The sequence below is a fragment of the Pollicipes pollicipes genome, unplaced genomic scaffold (assembly GCF_011947565.3).
Source record: "Pollicipes pollicipes isolate AB1234 unplaced genomic scaffold, Ppol_2.1 Scaffold_4881;HRSCAF=5763_pilon_pilon_pilon, whole genome shotgun sequence".
In the NCBI taxonomy this organism is placed as follows: Eukaryota; Metazoa; Arthropoda; class Thecostraca; order Pollicipedomorpha; family Pollicipedidae; genus Pollicipes; species Pollicipes pollicipes.
The window spans coordinates 22,969,709-22,994,708 of record NW_023596576.1 but is presented as its reverse complement, the minus strand read 5'-3'; the positions used below and the strand labels follow the sequence as shown (position 1 = coordinate 22,994,708).

At 56.5% G+C, this 25,000-nt stretch overlaps 2 protein-coding genes across 3 annotated transcripts in view; one reads left to right on the top strand and one right to left on the bottom strand.

Annotated features, from left to right (window-relative positions):
* Positions 1-15,986, top strand: part of sif (guanine nucleotide exchange factor still life) — a 43,145-nt gene extending 27,159 nt beyond the window's left edge. For both annotated transcript variants that reach the window (XM_037225144.1, XM_037225143.1), the window contains 14 exons: positions 591-726; positions 1,008-1,105; positions 2,213-2,395; positions 4,249-4,443; positions 5,300-5,408; positions 5,702-5,881; positions 7,014-7,150; positions 7,282-7,458; positions 7,979-8,166; positions 11,082-11,275; positions 12,340-12,444; positions 13,549-13,803; positions 14,073-14,237; positions 15,068-15,986. In XM_037225144.1, the coding sequence (XP_037081039.1) occupies positions 591-726; positions 1,008-1,105; positions 2,213-2,395; positions 4,249-4,443; positions 5,300-5,408; positions 5,702-5,881; positions 7,014-7,150; positions 7,282-7,458; positions 7,979-8,166; positions 11,082-11,275; positions 12,340-12,444; positions 13,549-13,803; positions 14,073-14,237; positions 15,068-15,114 (2,169 nt within the window). In that variant the 3' untranslated portion in view covers positions 15,115-15,986. The remainder of the gene's footprint in view (positions 1-590; positions 727-1,007; positions 1,106-2,212; positions 2,396-4,248; positions 4,444-5,299; positions 5,409-5,701; positions 5,882-7,013; positions 7,151-7,281; positions 7,459-7,978; positions 8,167-11,081; positions 11,276-12,339; positions 12,445-13,548; positions 13,804-14,072; positions 14,238-15,067) is intronic.
* A 3,412-nt stretch (positions 15,987-19,398) lies between these two features.
* LOC119100129 (uncharacterized) lies at positions 19,399-24,957 on the bottom strand. Its single transcript, XM_037223240.1, has 5 exons — positions 22,737-24,957; positions 22,059-22,148; positions 20,244-20,426; positions 19,787-19,948; positions 19,399-19,436 (listed from the first exon to the last, which is right to left on the bottom strand). The coding sequence occupies exons 1-5, from the start codon at positions 24,886-24,888 to the stop codon at positions 19,399-19,401; spliced, it is 2,625 nt and encodes an 874-aa protein (XP_037079135.1). The 5' UTR covers positions 24,889-24,957.
* Between the last annotated feature and the right edge of the window lie 43 nt (positions 24,958-25,000).

Genomic DNA, 25,000 nt, shown 5'->3' with positions numbered 1-25,000 from the left:
CCAGCGCTTCGGCTGCTGCCACCAGGGGTGAAAAAGTTTCTGATTTACCGCATATGATTGATGACATAACACTTTTGCGAACCAATTGGTGACAAAATTGTCAACATGAAAACATATTTCAGCAGACAAGACCACATTACAGCAGATTATCCCAGCTCGACGAAACTCAAGGCTTAGTATTGGTCTGTACTCGCTAACGCTTGCAGCGTGAGCACATGTCGAAGCGTTGATGTTTCGCTGTTTCTGCAAGTTGAGTCATAAGATGCTGCCAAACATGGTACTTTAATCAAGCTAGTTTTTAAGCAGGTGCCAGAAACATACTTCAAACTATACTATATCAGTGCCGCCATTACAGACCAGTGCAAAGGAGTTCTGGAAAAGAAAATGTTTGGTTATACCGCATTGCATTTAATTTGCCTTTGTTTTTGTGATTAATTGCATTTAAAGACATATTGCAACGGTTTCTGAATGATTGATCCCAGGCGACAATCAGACGGCTCCAAATTTCGTGGGTGACAGAAAAGGCACTTTTTCACCCCTGGGTGCCATTCTGCCCTGTCTGGTCGTCTCCAACTGTTGCGTTGCGGCAGGTGCCGGACGTGGCCAACCTGATGAAGTCGACGGACGACATCATCGAGCGCCTGGTGTGCCCGCCGCCGCCCTCCGACAACGCCGTCCGGGACGACGACATTAACAACATGATCGTGCCCAGCGTCAAGTCCTGGAGTAAGCCGCTCTCCTGCCGCTCGATCTCCGCCGACGGCCGCCCGAGGCCCCGCGTTTAGCTCTCCCGCCGCACCAGAGCGGTAACTTGGCTGACCTGAGACGGGTCCTATCTGCGGGCCTGAGCCCGGAGCCTATCCGCCGCCGGCGGCGACGCCGAGCTACGCAGGCGGAGAGGGCTCACCGCGCTGACGTGAATAGCTGGATGGCGTGGGCAGGGCGGCCGCCGCGCCCTCGCTGTCACTGCACTCGTCCCGGTCGGGCTGATGGTAGCTGTCTTGCAGGTCGAGAGAAGGCGGACATTGAGGGCTGCCCTCCGCCGCCCTCGGACACCTCGGACCGCTCCAACGTCTCGTCTGTCGAGATCGAGAATCTACTCAAGGTACGCAGAGCGCGAGCCGGCGGCCGCGGAGGCGGGGCTTCCGACGCAGACTCTCCCCCCATGATCAGCGACTGAAGCTTTCGTGTCGGGGGTGGTTTATTGCGTCATAATGTGCAGCCGTGCAAAAAGAAAGGCAGGAAAAGAAGGGTGCGTTTATTCTAACATCTGGGGAAGTCATGGATGTTCTCGAACGTATTCGTTACAAAAGTGATCGCGATTCTACGCACGAAATGACACGCGCAAGCCAAGAAGAACAACACTGACGGGTGCTCAAATATCTCGCATCTTTCACCCACTTCATGGCCCCTTAACACCATCTGCTCGTCCCACCGTATGATGGCCGTCCCAGGGCTTTGCCTGGCACGTGTCGCATTTTGAGTGTAGTTTGTCTGCGCCGGAGCGTCCCGTCTCATCCATGACGGGCAACTCCTGTGAAATATTGGCGCTGCATCTCCTCGATAGCCGGGGAATGTCGGGCCGCCAGTGCGACGTTAAACTGGCGGCTGCAGTTTAGCGCCGCCGGCATTGAGCTCAGCAGAAGAGCGCGCCATGAGGGCTCGATATGCCGGGCTGGATGAGCGGCGAGGCCGCGTCCAAGGAGGGCCACCGTTATTGATAGCGGCTGAGCCGCGTCTCCCAGTACGGGATGTGCAGGGAATCGGTTCATGATCCAGATGCTGGGCAGGGTATTACGCAGCCCAGTATACCTGCACAGGATTGCGAACATTAGACTTGTCCTGAGCTTGGTAGGTTCTAATCCCAGTCCCGTGAAATCTTGCATCAGTTACTCATAACGAACCATGGGCCTGCCGAACTAATGGCCGCTGTAGACCCTGCCTGGCACGGTTTGGCGCCACACGAAAGGCGTCTCCGGGACCGGCCTGGATATGCACGTGTTTATGTGTCATAGTGTGCGAGGTCGCGCGCGGGGGATTTCGGGGAGCAGATGTTGCCGGAAAATACCCCTCGTCGGAGCGAAGTCACCGACCATTCTGTACCAGTGTGGGCGTAGTCGCAGGTGGGTCTCGAAACGTCTGTTGAAGTCCATGGGGCGCCAGAGGCGTGCGCTAGTCCCGCCGGCTGACCGGGCCCTGGCGCCGTCCGCAGAGCGCCACCTTGGTGACGGGCTACTGCCGCTCGCCGGCCGACCCGCCGCGCGGGCCCTCGCCCACCTCCAGCATAGCCTCCAGCCAGAGCCAGACCATGACGCCCAGCCGGCATCTGAGCGACGCCGATAAGCTGCGCAAGGTGCTCACGGAACTGATCGACACGGAGCGCACCTACGTCAAGGTGAGAACCGCTGCTGGGGCGCCCTCGTCAGGGTGAGAACCGCTGCTGGGGCGCCTGCGTCAAGGTGAGAACCGCTGCTGGGGCGCCTGTGTCAGGGTGAGAACCATTGCTGGGGCGCCCTCGTCAGGGTGAGAACCGCTGCTGGGGCGCCTGCGTCAAGGTGAGAACCGCTGCTGGGGCCGCCTCACTCTAGCTACGGCATGAACTCACTCACCCCCCCGGAGGAGGAGATACGTTTGCTGTCTGGCACGGCCGGCACCACTGAAAGAAGCGTTTGGCCTGGATTTTGCGGCCTGCTTCACCCTGTGTGCGATTGCCTCGATGTTTAACGCGACGCGCTCCGTCGCTCTGGTCTAGAACTCACTGTCAGAGGTATCTTATTTACCGGTAAATTGCGTTTCTACGTGCTCTTGCTATTTTCATCAAACCCACTAACGTCGAGGTGGCTTCCGCTGACTGAATGCATCTAAATCCTAGTTATTCAAGCATTGCCCCTTGGATTTATTTACGACAACTGCATCATGCCTAGGCTGCCCCATGCAGGGGCTGATGCTCGCGGCACATCTTAGGTTTTACGACCTGGTCTTGAAAGAGAAAGCGTACCAATATACCCCATTGTAGCAGACAGCTCCAGCTCCCAGTTTGGCCAGAGAAACTCGAGCCGGTGCCATAACCGCCCCCGTGACTGTGACACCTGCTTTGTCCGTGATGTATATACGAGCCCTTCACGAAAAATGCAGCCCGATAAAGCGTCCCGCGCTGTGGCTGGACCAGCCTGGTCTCAGTTAGCAGTAGGACAGCCCAGGCCAGTATTGGTCGATAATGCCGAGCCCATGGCTAACGAGAGATGACGAGTAACTTGTTGACCGCCGTCTAACCTCAAATTGAATCGCAAGGCTTCACAATGTCCTCTCCTGACGTAACCGCGTCCTGGTAGTGTCGCGGTCCGATTCCGTCCATGCTCGTCTGACCGCCGTCGGCACATTACGGCGCCTCAGCGCAAGCTCGGACCCTGGCCCAACGGTTAGCCCCAAATCTCCCTCCCTCCCTCGGTCACTCCCCCCCCCCCTCTCTCTCTCTCTCTCTCTCTCTCTTTCTCCCCTACCCACTCTCTCTCCCTCCCTTTCTTTTTCTCTCTCCCTCCCTCCCTCTCTCCCTCTCTCTCCCTCTCTCGGTCTGCCGCCACCCCCGCCCCCGCCTCCGCTCGGCCCTTGCCAGCGCCGACCTGCACGCCGGCGGGCGCCGCCGGCCCGCTGGCAGACATCGACCGGCGCCCTCCGCCCAGCGACGGCTGGCCGGCCAGTCTGCCGCCGACGGGCCCACGGCACGTGATCATGGACGGCTCGTCGACGCCCCCTCCCTCCCCCTCCACCCGGCGGCTGGCAGCCAACGGCAGTGATAGTGGCTAGGAAGGAGAGAGTTATGTGAAATCTAGGCCGCTATTCATAGCTGATGTTGAAGCAATACGCGCGTTAGAAGTACTCCGTTGATCGTCACCAACGCTGGCGTGTTCGCGGGCAGTTGGCTTCGGTGTCACAGTCCCGGGGACACATAAGCTGTCAAATGACCGGCGGAATCACTACCTCACAACGCTGGGCTGCACGCAAATTACCGTGTTTGTGTGTCACGTGTGTTACAGCACTTAGTGCTCCCCTGGGTGATGTTATGTTCTGACTTCACGCTTCGCACGTTACAGACTTCACACGTTAGGCCAAAAACTTCACACGGTACACATCTCACCTGACCCTCACACGACCTTGTCCCGATATTCCGACGGCCATTGTGTCGAATGTGACAGCGCTCGTGGTGCGGTGAGCGGACCCGGCGACTGACGGCGCGCGGCCACTCCGCAGCATCTGAACTCCCTGATCGACAACTACCTGGAGCCGCTGCGGCGGGAGTCGTTCATCACGCCAGCCGAGATCAACGCGCTCTTCGGCAACATCCCCGACATCGTGGAGTTCCAGCGCGACTTCCTGCAGAGCCTGGAGGAGGCCGTCGAGATGGAGCCCAACCTGGGCCGACTGGAGACGCCCACGCAGTTCAAGGTGCGTGTGATTCCTGCTGTGTCGACTGAAGGTGGTTTGAAGACGTTGTCCTTCGCTCGCGCCCCCTGGATGGTCAGTGTGCGGTCCTCGCGCCCCCTGGACGGTCAGTGTGCGGTCCTCGCGGCCCCTGGACGGTCAGTGTGCGGTCCTCGCGCCCCCTGGACGGTCAGTGTGCGGTCCTCGCGGCCCCGGTCAGTGTGCGGTCCTCGCGCCCCCTGGACGGTCAGTATGCGGTCCTCGCGCCCCCTGGACGGTCAGTGTGCGGTCCTCGCGGCCCCTGGACGGTCAGTGTGCGGTCCTCGCGGCCCCTGGACGGTCAGTGTGCGGTCCTCGCGGCCCCTGGACGGCCGGTGTGCGGTCCTCGCGGCCCCTGGACGGTCAGTGTGCGGTCCTCGCGGCCCCTGGACGGTCAGTGTGCGGTCCAGGGCGTGTCCTCTGCGCACGTGCCGATGCTGACGGTGGACCGGTGCAATTCTTGCGCGACACATTCTTCTTCCTTCGTAAAATACCTGCCCTTGTCACCTTGTGGCGCGCGCTCATCTTGGTGACGTTACGTACTTCGTACTTCGTACTTCGTAACGTACTTCGTACGTTACGATAATGTACAACTGCAGTCAAACCTACAGTCAAACCTGCAGTCAAACCTCAGTATGCATAGATGTGGCACGGCTCCATTGGGCATGACATGTGTTGAGTCACATCGGGCCCGCGCAGTTTGCGCACTTGTGGCGGATGAAGCGCCGCTCAAGTCGCGTCTAGAGCACACTTGGGCAGGACACGCCCGAATTTTCAGCCTGTTTTGCGCATGATTTTGTTTGTGTTCGTCTGACTAATGTTTGAAATACTCACCTTTCAGAACGTGCTATTCTCCATAGGCAACGCATTCTTGTATCATACGAATAGTTTCAAGTTATATAGTTCCTTCTGCGCCAGCCATTCAAGAGCACAAAAAGTCCTCCATCCAAGTAAGTTGATGTTTGTTTTCTGCTTGACCGACCAAAGTTACATCGAAAACGCTCCCCCCGGTATGGATTCCGTCAGGTGAGGCGGGGTTTGATTAGCTGCCCCGCTTGAAGCTTTAAAATGCACAGACAAGGTAAATATAAACTTCAATGATCTCACTTGCAATCACACTGAACGTTCGGCACTGAGCACCTCTCCGCACCTAATTTACTAGTGGTGGGCTATCGCCTCATGCCCATGAAGCTAAATGTAACCTTCACAGCATCTGCGAATGACGCAACCTCCTGGTGCTCAGGTGAAGGCAACCAGCAGCTGCAGCAGTTCCTGCAGCGGCAGAACCCGCGCCAGCAGCACTCGTCCACGCTCGAGAGCTATCTGATCAAGCCCATCCAACGCATCCTCAAGTACCCGCTGCTGCTGCAGCAGCTGCGAAACCTGGCCGACCCGCAGTCGGGCGAACACCACCACCTGGAGGGTAAGTGGAGGGGAGCCCTACCGCTTGGGGTAGAGGGCTCGTAATCGTGGGTAGCACCACCACCTGGAGGATAGGTGAAGGGTAGCACTGCCGGTGGAGGTTGAGGGCTTCTAACGGATGTTAGCACCACCACCACCTGGAAGGCAGGTGAGGATGAGCAGCGCGGCCTAGATGGTACCCGGAAAACATCATCACGATCTGGGAAGAAAAATGGGAGTGGCACCATCACCGACGGGGATAGAAAGCAGCGTCGTCACCAAGAGAGTAGGTGGAGAGCATCAGAGGAGAGTCTGACAGGCCGCTCGGTGGGCGGTCCTCGGGGCTCTGGTGTCGGGTTAAACGCAGTACATGACATGGGTGTGCCCGGACTATCCGCCAGACAGCCGTTCGTGAGGAAGACACCGTTGTTGTGGAATGTGTCAACTGACGCGAAGGCTGTATAACCAGAGTTGTTACGGTGGCTGTCAGTTTGGAGGCCTCTGACGTTTACCTAACAGCCGTTCTGGTTGAGTTGTGAGCCGATTTCAGGTCTACTTTGACCATTATGACCCCATTGACGACTGAGGCACTATCTCAGAGGTCATATAGATCATTAGATTATTATGCCATATATTATTGTCGGCCTGTCTCGTCGGTATGGTTCACTGCCAGGGTGATGGGACCGCGCTGTGTCATTCACCTGTGTGGCTTCCAAATCAGTTTACGTAGATGCTCGCTGCGTCTTCGGGGATGGGGGGTGAGGGGTGGGGGGGTGGGGGGGGGGGGAGAAGTGCATTCAGGCGCTCAGTATGAGCGTGACTTAACTGAGCTACGCATTAGCCTGACTTGCGATGAGCGGATGCTGTACTCACCGGATGCATTTGTGGCGGCGAACATTTGTATTTGCAGACATCTTTGGGAAAGGCCGCACAAGCGAACTTTGACCCCCAGGAAAATACAAAAGATGCTCTGTTCTGGAATATTCTGTTAGTGCCGTGCCAGCACCCCGCACAAACCTCACTTATTGATCGTCTGGGCTCCCGAGCACTGTCGCTGTCACGTGACCTCCTCCTGCCCTCAGTACGAGTAGTTTCTGAAACGTACCCACTCCGCCACTGAGTCCAGACGACATTGTGCGGTTTTCTTTCGGCAGAGGCGCTGAAGGGGATGGAGAAAGTGGCCGAGCACATCAACGAAATGCAGCGCATTCACGAGGAGTACGGCGCCATCTTTGATCACTTGTTCCGGCAGCACCAGAAGTCAACCAAAATGGTCCTGCCTGTGGCATCTGTAAGTGTTGCACATTTTACCGTTTGCGAACTGTACACATGAGCGCTCAGTGTCCGCTGGATCTGTCGCATGCCTTTTGAAGCAGTCATGAAGCACAGACCTGTTGACAGCGCCACATGGCCCATTTTCAGCCGGTGGATTTGTCGCCTGGCGACCTTCTGTACTATGGTGGGGTGGAGTGGTTGAATATATCGGACTTCCTCGGCAAAATCAAGAAGGGCCTCGAGCTTCACGCCATGTGCTTTGTCTTCAAGACCGCCGTCGTCTTCCTCTGCAAGGAGCGACTGAGACAGAAGAAGAAGCTCATGGTGAGTTAGGCCTTCTGCTTAAATAAACTTTACATTTGCACGTAGCAGACAGACTACTTTATGAACCACCGCAAACTGCAAACGCGTCATCAATGCATGAGTTAGTCATTCAGAATGTCGGTGTTGTAATTTGTATCGAGAAGTGAACTACGAGCTGTTTATCCACAAGGACTAGACAGCATACCCTGGGTTCGTGCGGGCGTATCCCTTTGTCCGGCGATACTTCACAAGAAGTCATGTCCGCCGAATCCGTCACCTTCGCGCTGGCAGCCAGCTCAGTCGTGAACCACATTGCCACTTACATCTCTAGTCTCTGCTTGGATCAGTTGCTCCGTTCTGAGCTAATCGCTCCTTTAATTCCTCTAAAACCTCGTGCATCGCGCCAGTGATATGTCTAGTCTCTGCTCTGATCAGACACTCCGTTCTGAGCTTGTCACTCCTCTAATTCCTCCAAAACCTCGCGCATCGCGCCGTGCGACCCATGCTGACCACAGCCGCTCCCTCCCCCCCCCCCCCACAGAGCGCGCCGGGCAAGGGTAACCCTGCCGAGGTGGAGATTATCCGGTACCAGGTGCTGATCCCGGTGACGGAGGTGCAGGTGCGCGCCTCGTCCTGTCGCGACGTAGAGAACCACTACCTCTGGGAGCTTATCCACCTCAAGTCGCAGATCCATCGGCGTAACGAGAAGGTTTACCACCTTTCCAACAGGTGAGCACGTTGTCCACGGTCGAGTTGGGTTTGCAAAACAGACAAATGCGATTGCAAGCAGACAGTACTTAAAGTTCGTTTTGGAGTAGATGACAACTTTGCTGAAGCATATTTTCAAGGCTTGAATGCTATCTGGATTCAACCAAAATCGTGGTAACCAACGATAATTTACGTTGGAATTATGAATAACTTCAAGATATCTGCCTGATACTTTCGGCATCATCCCCTCACCCAACTCACCCACTTTCATAGCCTAGTAACGTGCGACTTATGCCAGTTCTGTAAGAAGGTAGGCGATTGCAGAATCCACGGAATGCCCTGCACTGGTCACTACTCCCTTTTGTACACCACGTTCCGCGCAATGTTTTCAGACGCCGCTAGAATATTTCTATTCTGCTCTCGCAATTTTCGATTAGGAGTAATCCATGTCCCAGCCTGGTGAACCTGGCTTTCGCCGAATTTGCGAGTTCCCCTCGCAGCGTGTGCCGAGGATGATAATGAGATGTGTACAGGAATGCAATGAAGTGGCCGCTAGCTGGCAAAAGAACGAACTGCATTCCATTGTCGGCTTATGTTAGGACTAGCTCAGCCATTGCTACGGTGGCAGGTGGTGCGCGCTCAATGCAAAGAGCAGGCATGACTTTTCCTTGTGACACACACACACACACATATATATATATATATATATATATATATATATATATATATATAATCATTACATGCATCACATCACAGACGTGCCACGTTACCGGCCGCAACCCGTCTCTCCGTATGCCAAGCTCATAACTCGAGCCGATTTTCTCTACCCATCTCTTTCTTTCACATCCCGGCCCCATTTCACACAACACATATATCTGTCGATGTGGTGTTCTCCTTTTATCTTTTCTCATTCCTGGTGTCATGGTTTGAGTTGGCCGTTGCTATGTGCTAGATCTGGACATTTTGCATTATTTTTTCATTTTTGTATTTTTTATGAGCAATTAGCCATTGACTTTCTACTTAGCGGCTCATAATCCCCTTTAGACCCGAATAGCTCGTTAGGCCAGTTATTGTTACAACGCACACAATTGCTAGATATTGAACCGTGGCATACTGAACTAACTGAGTCCACTGATCACCAATGACCAGGCAGTGCAAGCGTTTTTACCCCCCCCCCCCCCCCCCTGGTGGCTTCGTCCACTCCTTGGCTGTGCTTGGTATCGGCTTCTTTTACCGTCGTTCTATTATATGAAAATCCAAGTGTCCGTATGCCTGCATCACTGAGCATGCAAGAATGGCCGTTGTTCGTGGTATTCCAGCGGTCGGCCGGGGTATAAAGGAGGTGTACTACGGGAATGCCTCTAAATCATGTCAAATCACATCTGTGTGAACCGAAACTTGGCATGGGTTTTAAGTGAGTGCGTCTTCTCTGCCGTTCTCTCGGCGCGATTCTGCGAGCTTCGGGATTCAGGTGGCGGTCGATCGCCAATAGATCGCGGGTGCGCCGTAAAAGGGAGAGTTTGGAGGATTTGTGTAAATACGGTCAGCTGCGCTACTGGCATGACTTGCCATGTGTGTTACACAGCTTGCAACGTATCTTTAACATTGCATGCTATCAGTCGAAACGTGCGTCACAGAAAATGCGCATGCGCTTTGCACACGTTACGCATCACCACTTGGGGACTTGACAAAGGGACAAGTTGTGGAGTGCCCAGTCGAATCGCCCATCGAGCACCCGTTCTAATGGGAACCTTTGATGGAAGAGCAGGGGTTGTGGTACCATAAGGGTATAACTATTGCTCCATTTTAAACTCAAACGCACAACGAACTTGGCTTATGTGATGCTTACACAGTACACACGTGAAACGCTTCAAAATCCAAAACGCGTATGGGAGCTTGGCCATTGCCTCTAGAGCCATGAGTATGAACAACGACGAGAGAATAACACATCATGATTAAGAGTAGCCGGGCAATGGTCCTGATGCAGATGATCGTGCTGCTGTGCGGCAGATCACTCCTGCTCCAGCGGACAGCGATGATTTGCGGTTTTGAGGCGCGCTGAAAAGTTCTGTCAGATTTCGGCAGCCGGATTAGACACCGTGGTGAAATATTCTGAGAACTTTAGTCATTTGATCTCTCTGCAAAGCGTGTAGAACGTTCGATGCAGCTCTTCCAGTGCGATTGCCAGTAGTCCAGTGTAGTGATGCCGGCAAATTCCGTCTCGCATGCTTACGGTGTGCGCGTCCTGCGCAGTTCTGTGCCCGCGTTTTTAGTGTGCGGAACATCGGATAAAAATGTCGTGGTCGGCTTGCCTTACGCTATAATTTTTAGTTGAACAATTTTATTAGAGAGACTTGTATGTTTATGGTTCGAATATGTTTGCTATGTGGGGACGAAAGCCCCCAATATTCAGAGTTCGGTACGGTGCTACAGACACTGGCCATCGCGGCACAGCGCGGTCAGAGTGCGACCCAGCATCACATTGTGTCCAGTTGGTGCTACAAACCCCGGCCATCGCGGCACAGCGCGGTTAGAGTGCGACCCAGCATCACATTGTGTCCAATTGGTGCTACAAACCCCGGCCATGGTGGCACAGCGCGGTCAGAGTGCGACCCGACCTCAGATTGTGTGCATCGGACATAATCGGCACTGGGCTGATGTCGAGGAATGTGGCTCAGGCGCAGACGTCTGCCGTATTGACGCGTTGAATTTAATTCGCACCCAGTCAGGGTGGAGGGAGGCGATCCCAGCGTAATTACTTTGCAGAAAAAATATCAAGGTATGCCGCACGCTGCTTTGAAATCTTGGGCGGACAAATCTTATACCACTGTCGGTGAAGCCTTGAGGATGTTCGTGCCGTGATGACCATGCCTTACATAACCCGGTCGTTCGGATGCTTGTGGAGGTACTTTAAACCCGAAGGACCGCTGTTGCAGCACAAGCGATTTCCGGAACGCGTTCCTGAAGACCATCCGTCAGATCATCCGGGAGAGCGTGCGCAACATGAGCATCCCGGTCACGAAGGCGGCCAGCACAAGCAGCTACAAGACGGGCACGCTGCAGCCGTCGCGCACGCTCAGCATGCGGAAGAAGATGCAGAACAAGGGCCAGCGCCACTCGGCCGGCATGTGTGAGTGCTCCACCTGGCCACTGTCGATGGTGCTGTGAGGAGTGGTTGGGGGTGGTGAACAGCCAGCGCTCGGTAGCGTGGGGGGAACCGTGGCGTGTGTGTTGTGTGTGGGTCCGTTCGCCGGCTCTGACGTCCTTTGGAGTGGAATCGTGCCGCTGTCCTGCAGCAGGGTGGGGACTGTTTGAGGACAGGATAACCCGTGACACGCGACCCGTGAACTCACGGATAACTCAGGCCTCACATATATAGCTCAATGTCCTTGCCCCCAAACACCGTCATCATACAGCTCAGTGCCCTCGTTTATTGATCGCGACTTTTCTGCCTCTGGCAGTGTCTGTGAAACTAAAGAAGGTTCTCTGCGTGAATTTGCCTTGTCCCTCGATTTACCAGTCATTGCGACTTCGCCAACCGATACATTATGGATAAGCGCCCACCGCATATGCCGGACTCTGCGAACGAGCCCATTCGAACGAGACTGACTGATAATCGAACGAGACTGACTGATAATCGAACGGCACTGGCTGCTGTTTACACGACGATGACTGAGAATCGAACGAAACTTTCCGAGACTCAAGACCAAGCCAAGTCTGCTGCGATAAAGCCCAGAGTTACTGGATATAGGATAGGCTCAACGGAACGAAGAGATTTATCGCGCCTCAGGCGGCGTCCGTCCCGCGCAAATTTGTGGTCATTCATTCGTCCCGCCCCTCTGATGTTCGGATCATCTCTGGCTGAGTCACTGGCTGCTCGCTCCAGCCTGCTGGAGCTCATTTGATGCAGTGCGGTCGACTAGGTCCATGCCTTGAAGGGTGCCACTTGATTTGCCACAGAAAGCTGTCCGATCGTTGAATGGCATTCGTGCAACTGCGCAGTGACCAATATTATTTCATTCTTTATTACATTATCACTATGTCCGCCCAGCTTTGCATTTTTCTCAAACTCAAGTGAAAGATGAGCTTGATTCTGTTTTGCGCTCAAAGTTGCGATACCTCACACTGACTGGCCAGGCACTGCGCTAGACGTACACGGACTGTTGGTGACAGCGCGCGTGTTCGCTGCCGCAGCCGCCACCATTGACTACGACAATCTGGACGGCTACCACGAGAGTGTATCGGGGAGTGACACCAACCTGAGGGGGCGCAGCCGCACCATGGATGCCTCCGGTCCCGGTAAAGCGCCCGTGCCGCCACCTATCGGGCCATGCGGCCCTGTCAGCGTACCTACCTGACCCGCCACTGGTGCCAGGCGTGTTGCGGGACAAAATTAACTTCGCAGCCGTCTGCCTTCTCCTAATGTCATTGGCGGAGAGGCGGTTCTAAACGACAGACGCAAGGAAGTCGCGCTGTTCGAATGGAAGCATGCGTAGCGTGGGATTATTGATCGGCACGAATCCCGTCCTGGGCCAAGCCTCAACCCTTAACTAGTGCCCGGACGGTACAACTGGACTTCAGAATACTGCTGGGTCACCAGCGCGAATCTGCGAGGGTCGGATGCACGCATCTGGTACAAACTATGCGTCACAGTCAGGGTGGCTGGTAATAGGAATAGCTGGCGTTACATGTGCAGCTCGCATCGCATGCAGTGCATGTAATTATTATTGGACTAGCTTGCATTTATTTTCACATATATATATATATATATATATATATATATATATATATATATATATATATATATATATATAGGTAAATCTGTAGAATAAGGCATAACTTATGAAGTTTTAGCTACCTTTTAATTTTTGTGTGAAATCAAGCTATGCCTGTTAACGGATATTACTGACCGGGAAGTGTTGTGATACTGTGATCACACTGTGACATGTGCTCTGGTCATGAACCTCTGTAAAAGATCACACTGTGACATCTGTTCTAGCCATGATTCTCTGTGACTTTCATCCGAATGTTGCAAAGGTATTAGTTCCTAAACATGACGTTTTGGCACGGATTTATTCGAGCATCACCACCGCATTGCGTTGAAAAACGTAACGTTACCCACTTTTATTAGTAAGGGCTTGGCCCGGTTTTACCGGCGTTCAAAATGCTGCACTGATGTCTGTCCTGCACCGAATAATCAAAACGAGGCGACATACAAAGCTACAAGGGGTGGTTGGGATGTGTTCAGCATGGTTTCCTCAACTGTGTCGTGTCTCACGTGAGACTTCGCTGACGTCACTCCACGCCGTCATCCGATCGTGCCTAACCACGACCTGGAGCCGTCCGCCCGCGCCGGTCACGTCAGGCCCCCCCCGCCGCGCTGAGTGACGCTCTCACCTGCAGGCCGTCCGGGCGCGGCGGGCCCGACCGGCGGCCAGCGCGGCGACGACGGCTCAGACGTGCGTGACGACACGTCGCGCTCAGACGCCGAGGAGGAGGTGCTGCCGCGGCGGCCCGGCCAGCTGGGCCGCATCCCCAACCATCTGAGCCTCAGCACTTCCAGCACGCTGTCGGCGGGCAGCACCGGCAGCCAGGCGCGCCTCATCCAGGCCAGCAACGCGCCCGAGCACTACCAGCCGCCGCACGCCCGCGCCGCCGGTGCGTCCCCGGCAGGTGACGCCGTCTGGCCGCCTCACGCGGGGTGTCCGATGCGTTCTGCTGTCATGTGCCGATGCTGTTCCGTGTCAGCACTTGCTCATCTGCCGCACTTAAGGCACAAGGCGTGTGGCACACACCTTGTGGCATGCGCAGGATCTTGTGATGGTCAATTAATGGTGCCTTTGCCAAAAGCTCCCAGTGTGTCAGCCTGACCCTCGACTCTCTGACCACGCCCGCTGCCCCGGTAAGCGTCTGCCCTCCCTCGCCAGGGTCTCCGGTGTGGAAACCGCGCGGTCCGCTGTTCCACGACCCGCGCGCGCTGCCGCCGCGGCCCGGCGAACGCGTCATCTTTGACGACCACCCGGGCTACGCGCAGCACCCGCACGCGGCGGCGGCCGGCACGCGCAGCAAGGCCGACGCCGCCCGGCTAGCCAGTAAGCACGAGTAGCAGCGAACTAACCCACCGACACGGCCGCGTCGATCGCACTAACCCGCGCGCCCGCCCGAGGGCTCGAGGAGGCCGCGGGAGAATCTCGAGCACGCCGGCGAGCCGCGGCGCGAGCGACGTCGACCGGCGAGCCGCCCGCTGTGCCGCCGGCGCGGGTAGTGGACGGCGGCACCGGTCGCCACGGCGGAGGCAGCGCCCCTGGCGGCCGATTGTTGAACTGTTGTTGTGGACCGCCGCCGCTGCGGCCCCGGGGCCGGCTCCGGTTTGGCTGGCGGCGGCGGCACTGATAGGATCGGGGCACGGTTGGTGCGATACCGGGATGACTGGGGACGCCCTCTGACGGGCCATGTGGCGGGGCTGGCCCTCATACAATTGTTTGTAGCGATTTTAGTTGCTCATTGGCGTTGTTACTGTGCGAACGGCTGAATGCGAATTTTGAATCATTTGGGCCGAGCGGTGGTTGCTGACGTGCGTCGAGTGAGAGTTGTGGTATAATGGGAGAGGGCGTGGTCAATATGTGGTGCTCAAAGCTGCTATACATTTTAAGTCAACTATGTGTCAACGGTTCTTTAAATGGGAGATGAGTAGTTTGATAACTATTTGCTAGCGTTTTAGTTGGCATTGTATCATCCCTGCCCTGCCTACATCCTCTTCAGCGTTATAACTCTACTATCTACCTCACCTGCATGCGGTGTTTCGTTTCTACATACTCTTGTGTTTTGCCATGGCTTATTATGGTATCCCATGCCTTTTTTGCATTTTGTTTCGCGCATTTCGTATGATTTTCCCATTTTTTAGTTGTGCTTTCTTTTTCAGGAGCCCGAATCGATGCGTTGCTCGAGGAGTTGAGCTCGTTTACCTAGTCATTTTCGCCTAATCCTGCAATCAGTGCAATTGTGGCACGTGCGTTCTGCTTGTTTGCGCCGCTAGTCTGACGTTGGCGCCCGGTTGGCAGCGCCGCCGGGGTTTTCTGTGCAGTCGCGCGCATATATTTCTCTATGTGATATCCCGAATTTCGGCAAGCTCCGGCGGCGGCCGGCGCGACGTTTGTTGTAGGCTTAGACGCGCAGACCTGTGTGCGGCGTCGGATATACATATACGACTCGATTAGCTTTAAGGTCCTGAGTTTGTGCCAAACGGAGGACGCGAGCTACGGGTGCTCCCTGTATTGACGGGACTGGGCGGCGCCTCATTGCGACAGGAGAGGGCCCCCGGATGGTTGCAGCATTCCATTGGTGTATTATCTTCTTCCAGAGTAGGCATGTGTAGCTGGTTTTCTATCCTTTGCTATTGTTTGTTAATGATTGCGGTTAGTACGTAAGATGCCCTGTGTTCGATTTGACGCTCCTGTTCGGTTGACAGGGTTTCCTGCGAGAGAGTGAGTGTGGCGAACCATGCGATCTAGAACAGTAGCGTACTTGTTAGGATACCCGGTTGGACCGCAGCCGCACCGTTTCCCGGAAATTCAGACCCTGAAATATTTTAATACCTTATCGTCCCCTGTTTCGAGGACCGCCGACCGCGTCGCGCCCGGGGGCAATTCACCTTGTACCATCGCGGCGCGCGTTCAGAGTTTGGTTCTTGTGCACTCACCACATCTTCGGAGGGCCACCTTTTCTATTGTTTGGTTCGTGCTCAATAATCTCAGCATCTAGTCGTAACTTACCGTGTATGACATCTGTGTGAGTCAACTACCAGACAATTATGGGTTCAATAAATTTTCCATGTAACTGTCTGTGTTGTTTTCCTCCTACATCGGAATAATGGTGGGCATGTGTCGGCCATTTGGAGAGACGACGAGATGTTCCACAGGGCGAAAAGACGATGCAAAACATGCTTTTTGAGGTCGACACTGCAGCCAGGAGCATGAGGTTCAAGCGCAATGCACTCAGCGACTTGTTGCAGTATGGTTCCCCAATGGTTATGCGCCATTGAAATTGACATTCGGCGTTGAAGCCTCTTTCCATTCCGTTTATCTTCCTGAAAATGTAAATGCAAGTTCCCCGACCAGCACCTATAAAGCACGGCCAATATATTATAAATAATATTTCCCTCGTCAATTCACGAACAGATGGAAATTTTATCCAATTCGCGAGTAACTGCTACTTCTTACCACATGCAGGATACCCATTCCACGGCACATATGATCCTCGACAAGCATGAGGCGGAAAATCTTGACACACAGGCCTGAAGCCACTGCTTGACTGGGTTCACTCAGTATTCTTCCCCGACGTGACGCTCACGTGTGTGGCCGCACACTATCAATAATCCGAAAAAAAGGTTTAAACATGCAATGTGATGTCGCGGCATAGCAGCGCCCCACTTTGCCCCGGGGGCGTCACCTGATTGGATGATGCCCGGGAGCCTTACCTGATTGCATGATGCCCGGGAACGTCACCTGATTGGATGATGCCCGAGAGCCTTACCTGATTGGATGATGCCCCGGGAACGTCATCTGATGGGATGATGCCCGGGAGCCTCACCCGATTGGATGATGTCCGAGAGCCTCACCTGATTGGATGATGTCCCCGGAACATCACCTGATTGGATGATGCCCGGGAGCCTCACCTGATTGGATGAAGCCCGAGAGCCTCACATGATTGGATGATGCCCGGGAGCCTCACCTGATTGGGTTTTGGTGTTTTCTGACCGGGTAACATGGCCCCCAAACACCGCCTTGAGAGGATGGACCTCAGCGTGGTGAGGTAGGCACGGCGAGGGGACTGAGACACCCGGGCTGTTTGCACCTCGGTCTCCTCCGCTGGTCTCCGAGCAGCACCTATCGGTACCGCTCGCCTTTGTAGAATGCAGATGGCGGACCATCAAACCACTCTGGAGTGGAAAATAGCTTGCAAAGTCCGCACTTGTAAAACAAACTTTTCTCAATGAGGAAGCTGCAAAACATAAAAGTCCGAGGCCGAGTGTGCCAGACCTCAGAGGAGGAATGGGCCGAGCAAGCGACTAACTCGTCTGCTATCGGCGTGGGGGTCTCCGCCAGATCAGGCTTTCACCAGCTTCGACGCACGTGTCTAACATCTTATCACGACACTCTCTCGCCCCGGCACGCATCCTTTGCCCCCGTGATGTGCCGCGCGGTCGGCTGCGGTGCTGAACCGGCGACGAGAGAGGCTTCCGGCAGTGGCGTGAGAGCCGTTTTCGTCCTGCCGCGCGGCGCGGACGTGCGCGGCGTGACCGGCGAGGCCAGGCGGGTGGGCGGCTGCCCAGTCTATCTAGGTCGGCGCTTCTCGCTCTGCTGGTGAAACGCACCGTCATTTGACATGAATGTGTTGTGATCAGCCCGATATCAGGGATCAGCCCGATAGTTCCTCCGTCGTATCGCCGCTGAATCTGGGTCTGACCACGGCGAGGGTTGACCCCACCATTCTAGAAATACTTGGATATATCAACCAAAAATTGTACAATCAAAGCCTGGAATGTATTAAGAATCATTTATTGCATAATTATTATACCATTAAAAACTTCGTATGTGAAAGCAGCGTATTTTCACCTTGAAAATAAACGAAAGGAGCATACAGCAGCGCCTTTGCAGCACGTAAGTAATACAAATACAACAGCACCTTCAGCTGCACCTCGCAAAAATAGCCATTAGTTCAACGGATACCGATTGCCGTAACCACAAGCGGGTTGATGTTAATAGAACACAGTGCGACTGCAAATGCTAGCATCACCACCTAGAAAACATGCTACAGTCCCACTTTGATTGTCCTCGTGGCGCGTCCTCGGCCGCGCACAGTCAGCCCGCTCCGCTGGTGCGGAGCGCCGGCGCCCCGCACGGTCGCAAGGCCTCGTTCGTGGACGGGCTGAAGGCGTCTTATCACAAGTGGTCCGAGCGTCGCCGCGCGTGACGTAAGCGTCGACGCTCGTCTGCCAACGCGGCCCAGCCGGGCAGATCGAGCCGCGGCCGGCGCGGCGGCGGCTAAGGGAGGCCGCGAGCCAGCGCCGGCCGCGCTCCGAGCGCCCGGCCGCACCCCGAGCGCCCGGTCGCACCTCTCTCCTCTCCCTCCCCCCCCCCCCCCTGCGTCAAGTGTCCACGTCCGGCACGGTTCTAGTCGCTCACTTTCGGCATGTAGTACTTGTGGTCATGCGTCTGCTTCACCACGCGCAGGCCGGAGAGTGGTGAGTCGACCGTGGAAGCCGGACACGGCTTGTACGTGGCGTACGACTGGTTCTTCTAATCGACTTGTCCTTGAACACGTCGTAGTCGCCGTGGAAGATGCCGCCGGACTGGGTGGACGAGCGCACGGAGCGACCTCGCTCAGACTGCTGCACCGTGCGCGACTCGGTGCGCTGCTGCGTCGCGCTGCTGGTGGTCTGCTGCTGCACGGCGCTGCTCGCGGCGCTACTCACGGTACTGCGCTGCTGCGTGTTGGCCGCCCACTTCTTTACGTTTCTCCTCCTCCTTGCGCAGCGAGCCGACGAACTTCTGGTCACTGACGGAGCGCTTCGTTTCCTGGGTGACCGGCGACACCAGGACGCCACCAGAGCGCTGCCCGGCCACTGGCTGGTTCTCGGGCGCCAGGCGGCGCTGGCCGCGCCGGCCCGAGCTCGTCTCGAAGCTGTGCGAGCCCTCCAGCTGGAGGTTGTCCGCCTGGCGCACGGCCTTGGCGCGCTCTCCGTCCTCGCGGGTCCACGTGTTCTGGCGCGTGGCGCGCCGGTGCGCCGACGAGTCGCGGATCTGGCGCGCGTTCTCCGAGCGGCTCACGCTGCTCGTGACCGTCTGCGACTGTGTGGCCGAGCTGGCGCGTTGCTCGCTGGCCGACATGGTGCGCTGCTCGCTGGCCGACATGGTGCGCTGCTCGCTAGCCGACATGGTGCGTTGTTCGCTGGTCGACATGGCACGCTGCTCTGACTGGCTGGAGATCTTCTGCTGCGCAGTCTGACTGGCCATCTTGCGCTGCTCCGACTGCTGGGTGGCAGTCGAACGCTGCTCCGACACAGCGGACGACGTCTTGCGCTGCTCCGACACGGCGGACGACGTCTTGCGCTGCTCCATGTGACTGGCGGACGCCGACTGCTGCTCCGAGCGTACGGCAGTGGTGGAGCTAGAGGCGGTCTGCTGCTGGCTGGTAGACTGCTGAACTGCAGACGTCTGCTGTGTCGACTGGCCCACTTGCTTGTTCACCGTTTTAAAACGGCATGAAGTCGTTCTGGCTGGTGGGAACGGCTGCAAAGGAAACTGCGTTTTAACAACTGCGCAGATAATTAATCTAAACGGGTTTCACTAATCTCACAGCACTCACCTTTTTTAGCACGCTCGGACACTTCATTCCACTCACGCACGTATGCAACTCCAAAACTGGCAATATCAGCACTACCAGCCACTTTAACAAGGTGCGAGTGATACTTGATAGCCGATCAATCGCAATAATTTGCAACCACACAAAACCCGAAGACAGCACCCGGCGACGCGTATCCGGACTCGCTCGCACAAGTGCCGGTCGCGGCCGGGCGCCGGTCACGGCCGGGCGCCGGGCGCGGCCGGCCGTCAGTGCGGGCGAGCGGCGTCGGCCGTACCTCCGGGGGAGCCGGCCGCGCGAACCTCGCGCTGCTGCACCGTGTGCTGGGAGTGCCGCTGCTCAGTGCGGCCCACAAACTCGCCCTCCATCTTGAGCGTGTCCTGGTGGCGGCGCACCTCGGCGCGCTCTCCGCGGCTCACGACCGTCCGCTGGCGCGTGTCTGCGGCGTCCGGCGCCGGTCAAGCCCGCGCCCGCGCCGCGTGGCCACCAAACAAAACAGGACGAAACACAGGAAAACATGGGGCGGAACGAAACAGATAAAGCAGAACGGAACGAACAGAGGGCAGGCACTAAGCTCAACCGACGCCTCGTGGCGCCGAAGCAAAAGCAACAAAAGCTCGCAAACGAAGCGAAACCAACGCTATTCAAGCCGCCTCGCCGACGGCCAACTCGTCGTCACGACCGCGCGCGTCTGTTCCGGCGGCCGCAGATCACCTCCGCGCCAGTCCACTGACCGGAGAACTGTCCCTCGGAGCGCAGGTTGTCTTGGGGCCGGACGACTGGCGCGCGCTCGCCGGCGGCTGGCGCGGCCGGCGCGCGCGGCGCGCTGAAGTCGCCGCCGCCAACCGTCAGGTTGTCGGAGCGCCGTACGATCTCGGCTCGCTCGCCTGACATCACGGTCGTCTGCCGCCGGGAATCTGCCGATCGTCGTCGCGGGTGCATGAACAAAACGGTGCAGCCGGCGGGTGCAGCGCGAGAAAACAGTTGACGTAAGGAAACAAAACCTGCGGTGGAACGGAACGGAACGAAATCGCCGAGATCGCGGCGCCTGCGGGGCGCTACAGCTGCGCGTAGCCGTGGTGTCGGCGGGCGGGCCAGCAGCGACAGAGCGAGCCAGCGCCGGCCGGCGGCTCGCCGTCTCCGAAGGGCAGGCAGGCAGGCTGGTGCATCACTTGGGCCCGGCCGGAGCGCACCACTACAACACAGCAGGAGCGGCGGCGCCCGGCCGGCCTCGGCTCGGCGCCGGGCGCGCCATCTCTCGGCCGGCCGGCGAACTGACTTTGAAGACTCGGCTGATCCTCCGGCCGGCGCGGCGGCGCGCGCTCGCCGGCCGCCGGCGTGGCGCGTCGCTGCGTGTCTGTGTAACCCCGCCGTCATTAGCGAGACGTGTGCACAACAGTCGACAGGCAGTGAGGCTGTGGGCTGGGCTGTGTGTAGGGGTGCGTGCACACAGATCAGAGACAGGTGATGTGGTGAACAACGAGCGCCCTTCTGGGATCACTGCAGGTGCACGGTGGGGTGATATCTTACTGACAGCGCCAGTGAGCGCCGCAAGTGCTTCCTAACGTCCAGTTTATATCAAAAGTGATGTGCAGTCAAGCCAAGCGTCCAAGTCGACCACCTAGAGACAGCACATGGTGCTGTGTAATCATTGCAGCGGCTCTTTTTGCCCCCAATTTCATGTGTTGTGCCCAGCGCGACGCAAGCAAGGGAAGGGCCAAGGGAGCCATACTGCTGCATAAATTCGGAGGAATGTGGTAGAAATTGGTAACATTTTAGAGACAATTCAATATTTCCGATCATTAACATGTTTCCTACGGGCGTGGGAGTACCAAGGATCAGTTATGACCCAATGCCACCATCATACATCTGCACAATCCCTGGTATTGAACCACTACAAAACGCTTACAAACATTCCCGATCCTCGCTGCAGTTACACACCAACAGTTGCTACAGTTGAAACAGTTGAAAAGTTGCTATCTCCCTTGGTAACATTATGCCAGACAAGCCTCCTGTGCACTTTAATTTCGATAGACTTGGTATGCCCTAGTAGAAGCATATGCCAAAAATGCTTAACTACCCTTTAGCATGATGACGAGTCCAACCAACGACATGTGCTTGCAAATCCTGCCTCTTGCTAAACTTCTCACGACGCATACCACACTATGCTACAAAGAGCCCCCATGCAGTGTGTGACATTGTTAGTTATAACAGTGCGAACACGAGTTAGTGAAACAAGCACGGCACAGGCTATTAACTTGCCGCCTGTCCACTGATGCACGGCGAAATTAGTTACGCAGAATGCTATCAAAAACGGTGTTGTAAAAACTAGTAAGACTGTATGATGACGCAAAGCCAATACGTCGAACGATGATAGCAAACTGATTAAGGACAGAACGTGAATAAACAGACTGATGACAGAAGATACGTGCTTCGAAGGCTGTGCTGTATGGCTACCTCCCAGCCCCATGCCGCATGGCTCAGACTGGATGGGTGCAGTGCAGCCCTCTGCCCCGAGCCCTCCGACAGGGCCCAGCGCGTGAGCCCACCTTCGAACTTGCCCTCCAGCCGCAGGTTGTCCTCGCGTCTCACTATGGAGGCCCGCTCGCCCTGACCGACGGTCGTCTGCTGCCGCCCGTCTGTGGACACCGGGGATGGTGGCGTCAGCGCCGAGCCGTCTGAGCGATGATGGCAGCGTCGCACAGCACACGACAGGGACATGAAGATGACATGACATGAAGGTAGAGGGACGTAAGCGGAACGATGGTTCGCAGTAGGAGTTGACTGTAGCGCATTGTGTCGAAGTGAGCAAATGGATGCCTGATGCCGTAAACCGCAACAGAAGCATTCATGACGTACTACGTACTTAACGTACGCAGGGATGCCAGTAGAAAACCACGCATACAGGACCAAGTAAACTACCTGACCAAGTGCATATGCGACATATGCGATGCGACATGCCACATATCCCGAACTTTACAACGAATATATCACATTATGCGGTGATAACTCCAACATCCGTACATTTGCACCGTAGGGAACACCCTATCGCAAGAAAAAAAACAGACGACGAATATATGATCATACGTGCTGGTAATTTCAACGTCGGTGCAATTGCATCAGAAGGAACAACGCTGCATCGTAAGACAAATATTTGCCTGAACCAGAGTAGTAACGACATGCACATCAGCAACACCAGTCGCGTCCGGCGCCGTGCGTTCACTCACCGGTGAACTTGCCGTCCATCCGGAGGTTGTCCGAGTGCTTCTTCACGGGGAAGCGGTCTCCGACGGGCGCCTGCTGCTGCGGCCGGCCGCTGAAGTCGCCCTCCATGCGCAGGTTGTCGCTGCGCCGTACGATCTCCGCCCGCTCGCCCCGCATCACCGTCACCATCTCGCGGCCGCTCTCGAACTTGCCTTCCATGCGCAGGTGGTCCGGATGGCGCACCACAGGCGCACGCTCGCCGCGCGGCGCCGCCTCTCGTGGCTTACCCGTGAACTCCCCGCCCGGCTTCAGGTTGTCTGGGTGCTGCACGCGCGGCGCCCGCTCGCCAGCCGGCGCCTCTCCGCGCGGCCGGCCCTCGAACTTGCCCTCCATGCGGAGTGTATCTTCTCGGCGAACGATGTCGGCTCGCTCCCCGCGTGTAATTGTTGAGAGTTGACGGGTGTCCTCAAATCTGCCCTCCGTGCGGAGATTGTCCTCCCGGCGAACGATGTCGGCTCGCTCTCCATGTGTAACCGTAGAGTGTTGACGGGTGTCCTCGAACTTGCCCTCCATGCGGAGATTGTCCTCCCGACGAACGATGTCTGCTCGCTCTCCCCGTGTAACCGCAGAGTGTTGGCGAGTGTCTTCGAACTTGCCCTCCATGCGGAGATTGTCCTCCCGGCGAACGATGTCGGCTCGCTCGCCATGCGTAACCGTAGAGCGTTGACGGGTGTCCTCGAACTTGCCCTCCATGCGGAGATTGTCCTCCCGACGAACGATGTCTGCTCGCTCTCCCCGTGTAACCGCAGAGTGTTGGCGAGTGTCCTCGAACTTGCCGTCTGTGCGGAGATTGTCTTCTCTGCGCACGATTTCGGCTCGTTCGCCACGAGCTACAACGGTCTGTTCCCTGGTGTCCTCAAACCGACCCTCCATGCGAAGATTGTCCTCTCTACGAACAATGTCGGCCCTTTCCCCGTGCGTCACTGTCGTACGATCACGAGTGTCAGTAAACTTTCCCTCTACCTTGAGATGGTCCGGGTGCTGTACGATCGGAGCACGCTGTCCCCTGCCGGGGGAGTGCCGATCCCTGCCGTCTGTGAACTCGCCCTCCATCTTCAGATGGTCCGGATGTTTGACGACTGGTGCTCGCACACCCTTCGGAGCTTCCTTGTCCGGACGATCAGAGAAGTCTCCCTCCATCTTGAGATGGTCCGGGTGCTGTACGATCGGAGCACGCTGTCCCCTGCCGGGCGAGTGACGATCCCTGCCGTCTGTGAACTCGCCCTCCATCTTCAGATGATCCGGATGCTTGACGACAGGCGCTCGCACACCTTTCGGCGCTTTCTTGTCGGGACGATCGTAGAAGTCGCCCTCCATCTTCAAGTGATCCGGGTGCTGTACAATAGGGGCACGCTGTCCCCGGCCGGGAGAATGCCGATCGCGACCGTCAGTGAATTCGCCTTCCATCTTCAGGTGATCCGGGTGTTTAACAACAGGTGCACGTACACCCGTCGGCGCTTTCTTGTCCGGGCGGTCATAGAAGTCGCCCTCCATCTTCAAGTGATCTGGATGCTTAACGATTGGAGCACGCTGTCCCCTGCCGGGCGAGTGCCGATCTCTGCCGTCTGTGAAGTCGCCCTCCATCTTCAGATGATCCGGGTGTTTAACGACAGGCGCACGCACTCCCTTCGGTGCCTCCCCATCGGGACGATCGTAGAAGTCACCCTCCATCTTCAGGTGATCTGGGTGCTTCACGATGGGGGCGCGCTGCCCCTTGCCGGGCGAGTGCCGGTCCCTGCCATCAATGAAATCTCCTTCCATCTTGAGGTGGTCCGGGTGTTTCACCACTGGCGCCCTCTCCCCTCTCGGCACATCATCTTTGGGTTTACCCGTGAAGTCGCCTTCTGGCTTGAGGTTATCGTGATGTTTGACGGGCTTCACCTTCTCACCCCTTGGAGCACCCTCCCGGGGGCGGCCTTCGAATTGGCCCTCCATTCGCAGATTGTCCTCCCTGCGAACAATTTCCGCGCGTTCACCCCGTGTCACGGCGGTGTACTCTCTCGTGTCCTCAAACCGCCCCTCGGTCCTCAGGTTGTCCTCACGTCGGACGATCTCAGCTCGCTCGCCTCGCGTGACCGTAGTCAGATCTCGGGTGTCCTCGAAGCGTCCTTCCATTCGCAGATTATCCTCACGACGCACAATGTCCGCCCTCTCTCCGCGTGTCACGCTGGTCCTCTCCCTGGTGTCGACGACTCGCCCTCCATTGTCAGATTGTCGCGTGCGTCAC

Excerpts from the sequence above, each read along its gene's own strand:
- LOC119100129 (XM_037223240.1), bottom strand. The coding sequence starts at position 24,888 with ATGGAAGGACGCTTCGAGGACACCCGAGATCTGACTACGGTCACGCGA. Across the intron at positions 19,949-20,243 it reads CTCCGAGGGACAGTTCTCCG|ACACGCGCCAGCGGACGGTC; the intron begins GTCAGTGGACTG and ends CGGACGCCGCAG. Across the intron at positions 19,437-19,786 it reads CGCGGCCGGCTCCCCCGGAG|CCGTTCCCACCAGCCAGAAC; the intron begins GTACGGCCGACG and ends TTTCCTTTGCAG.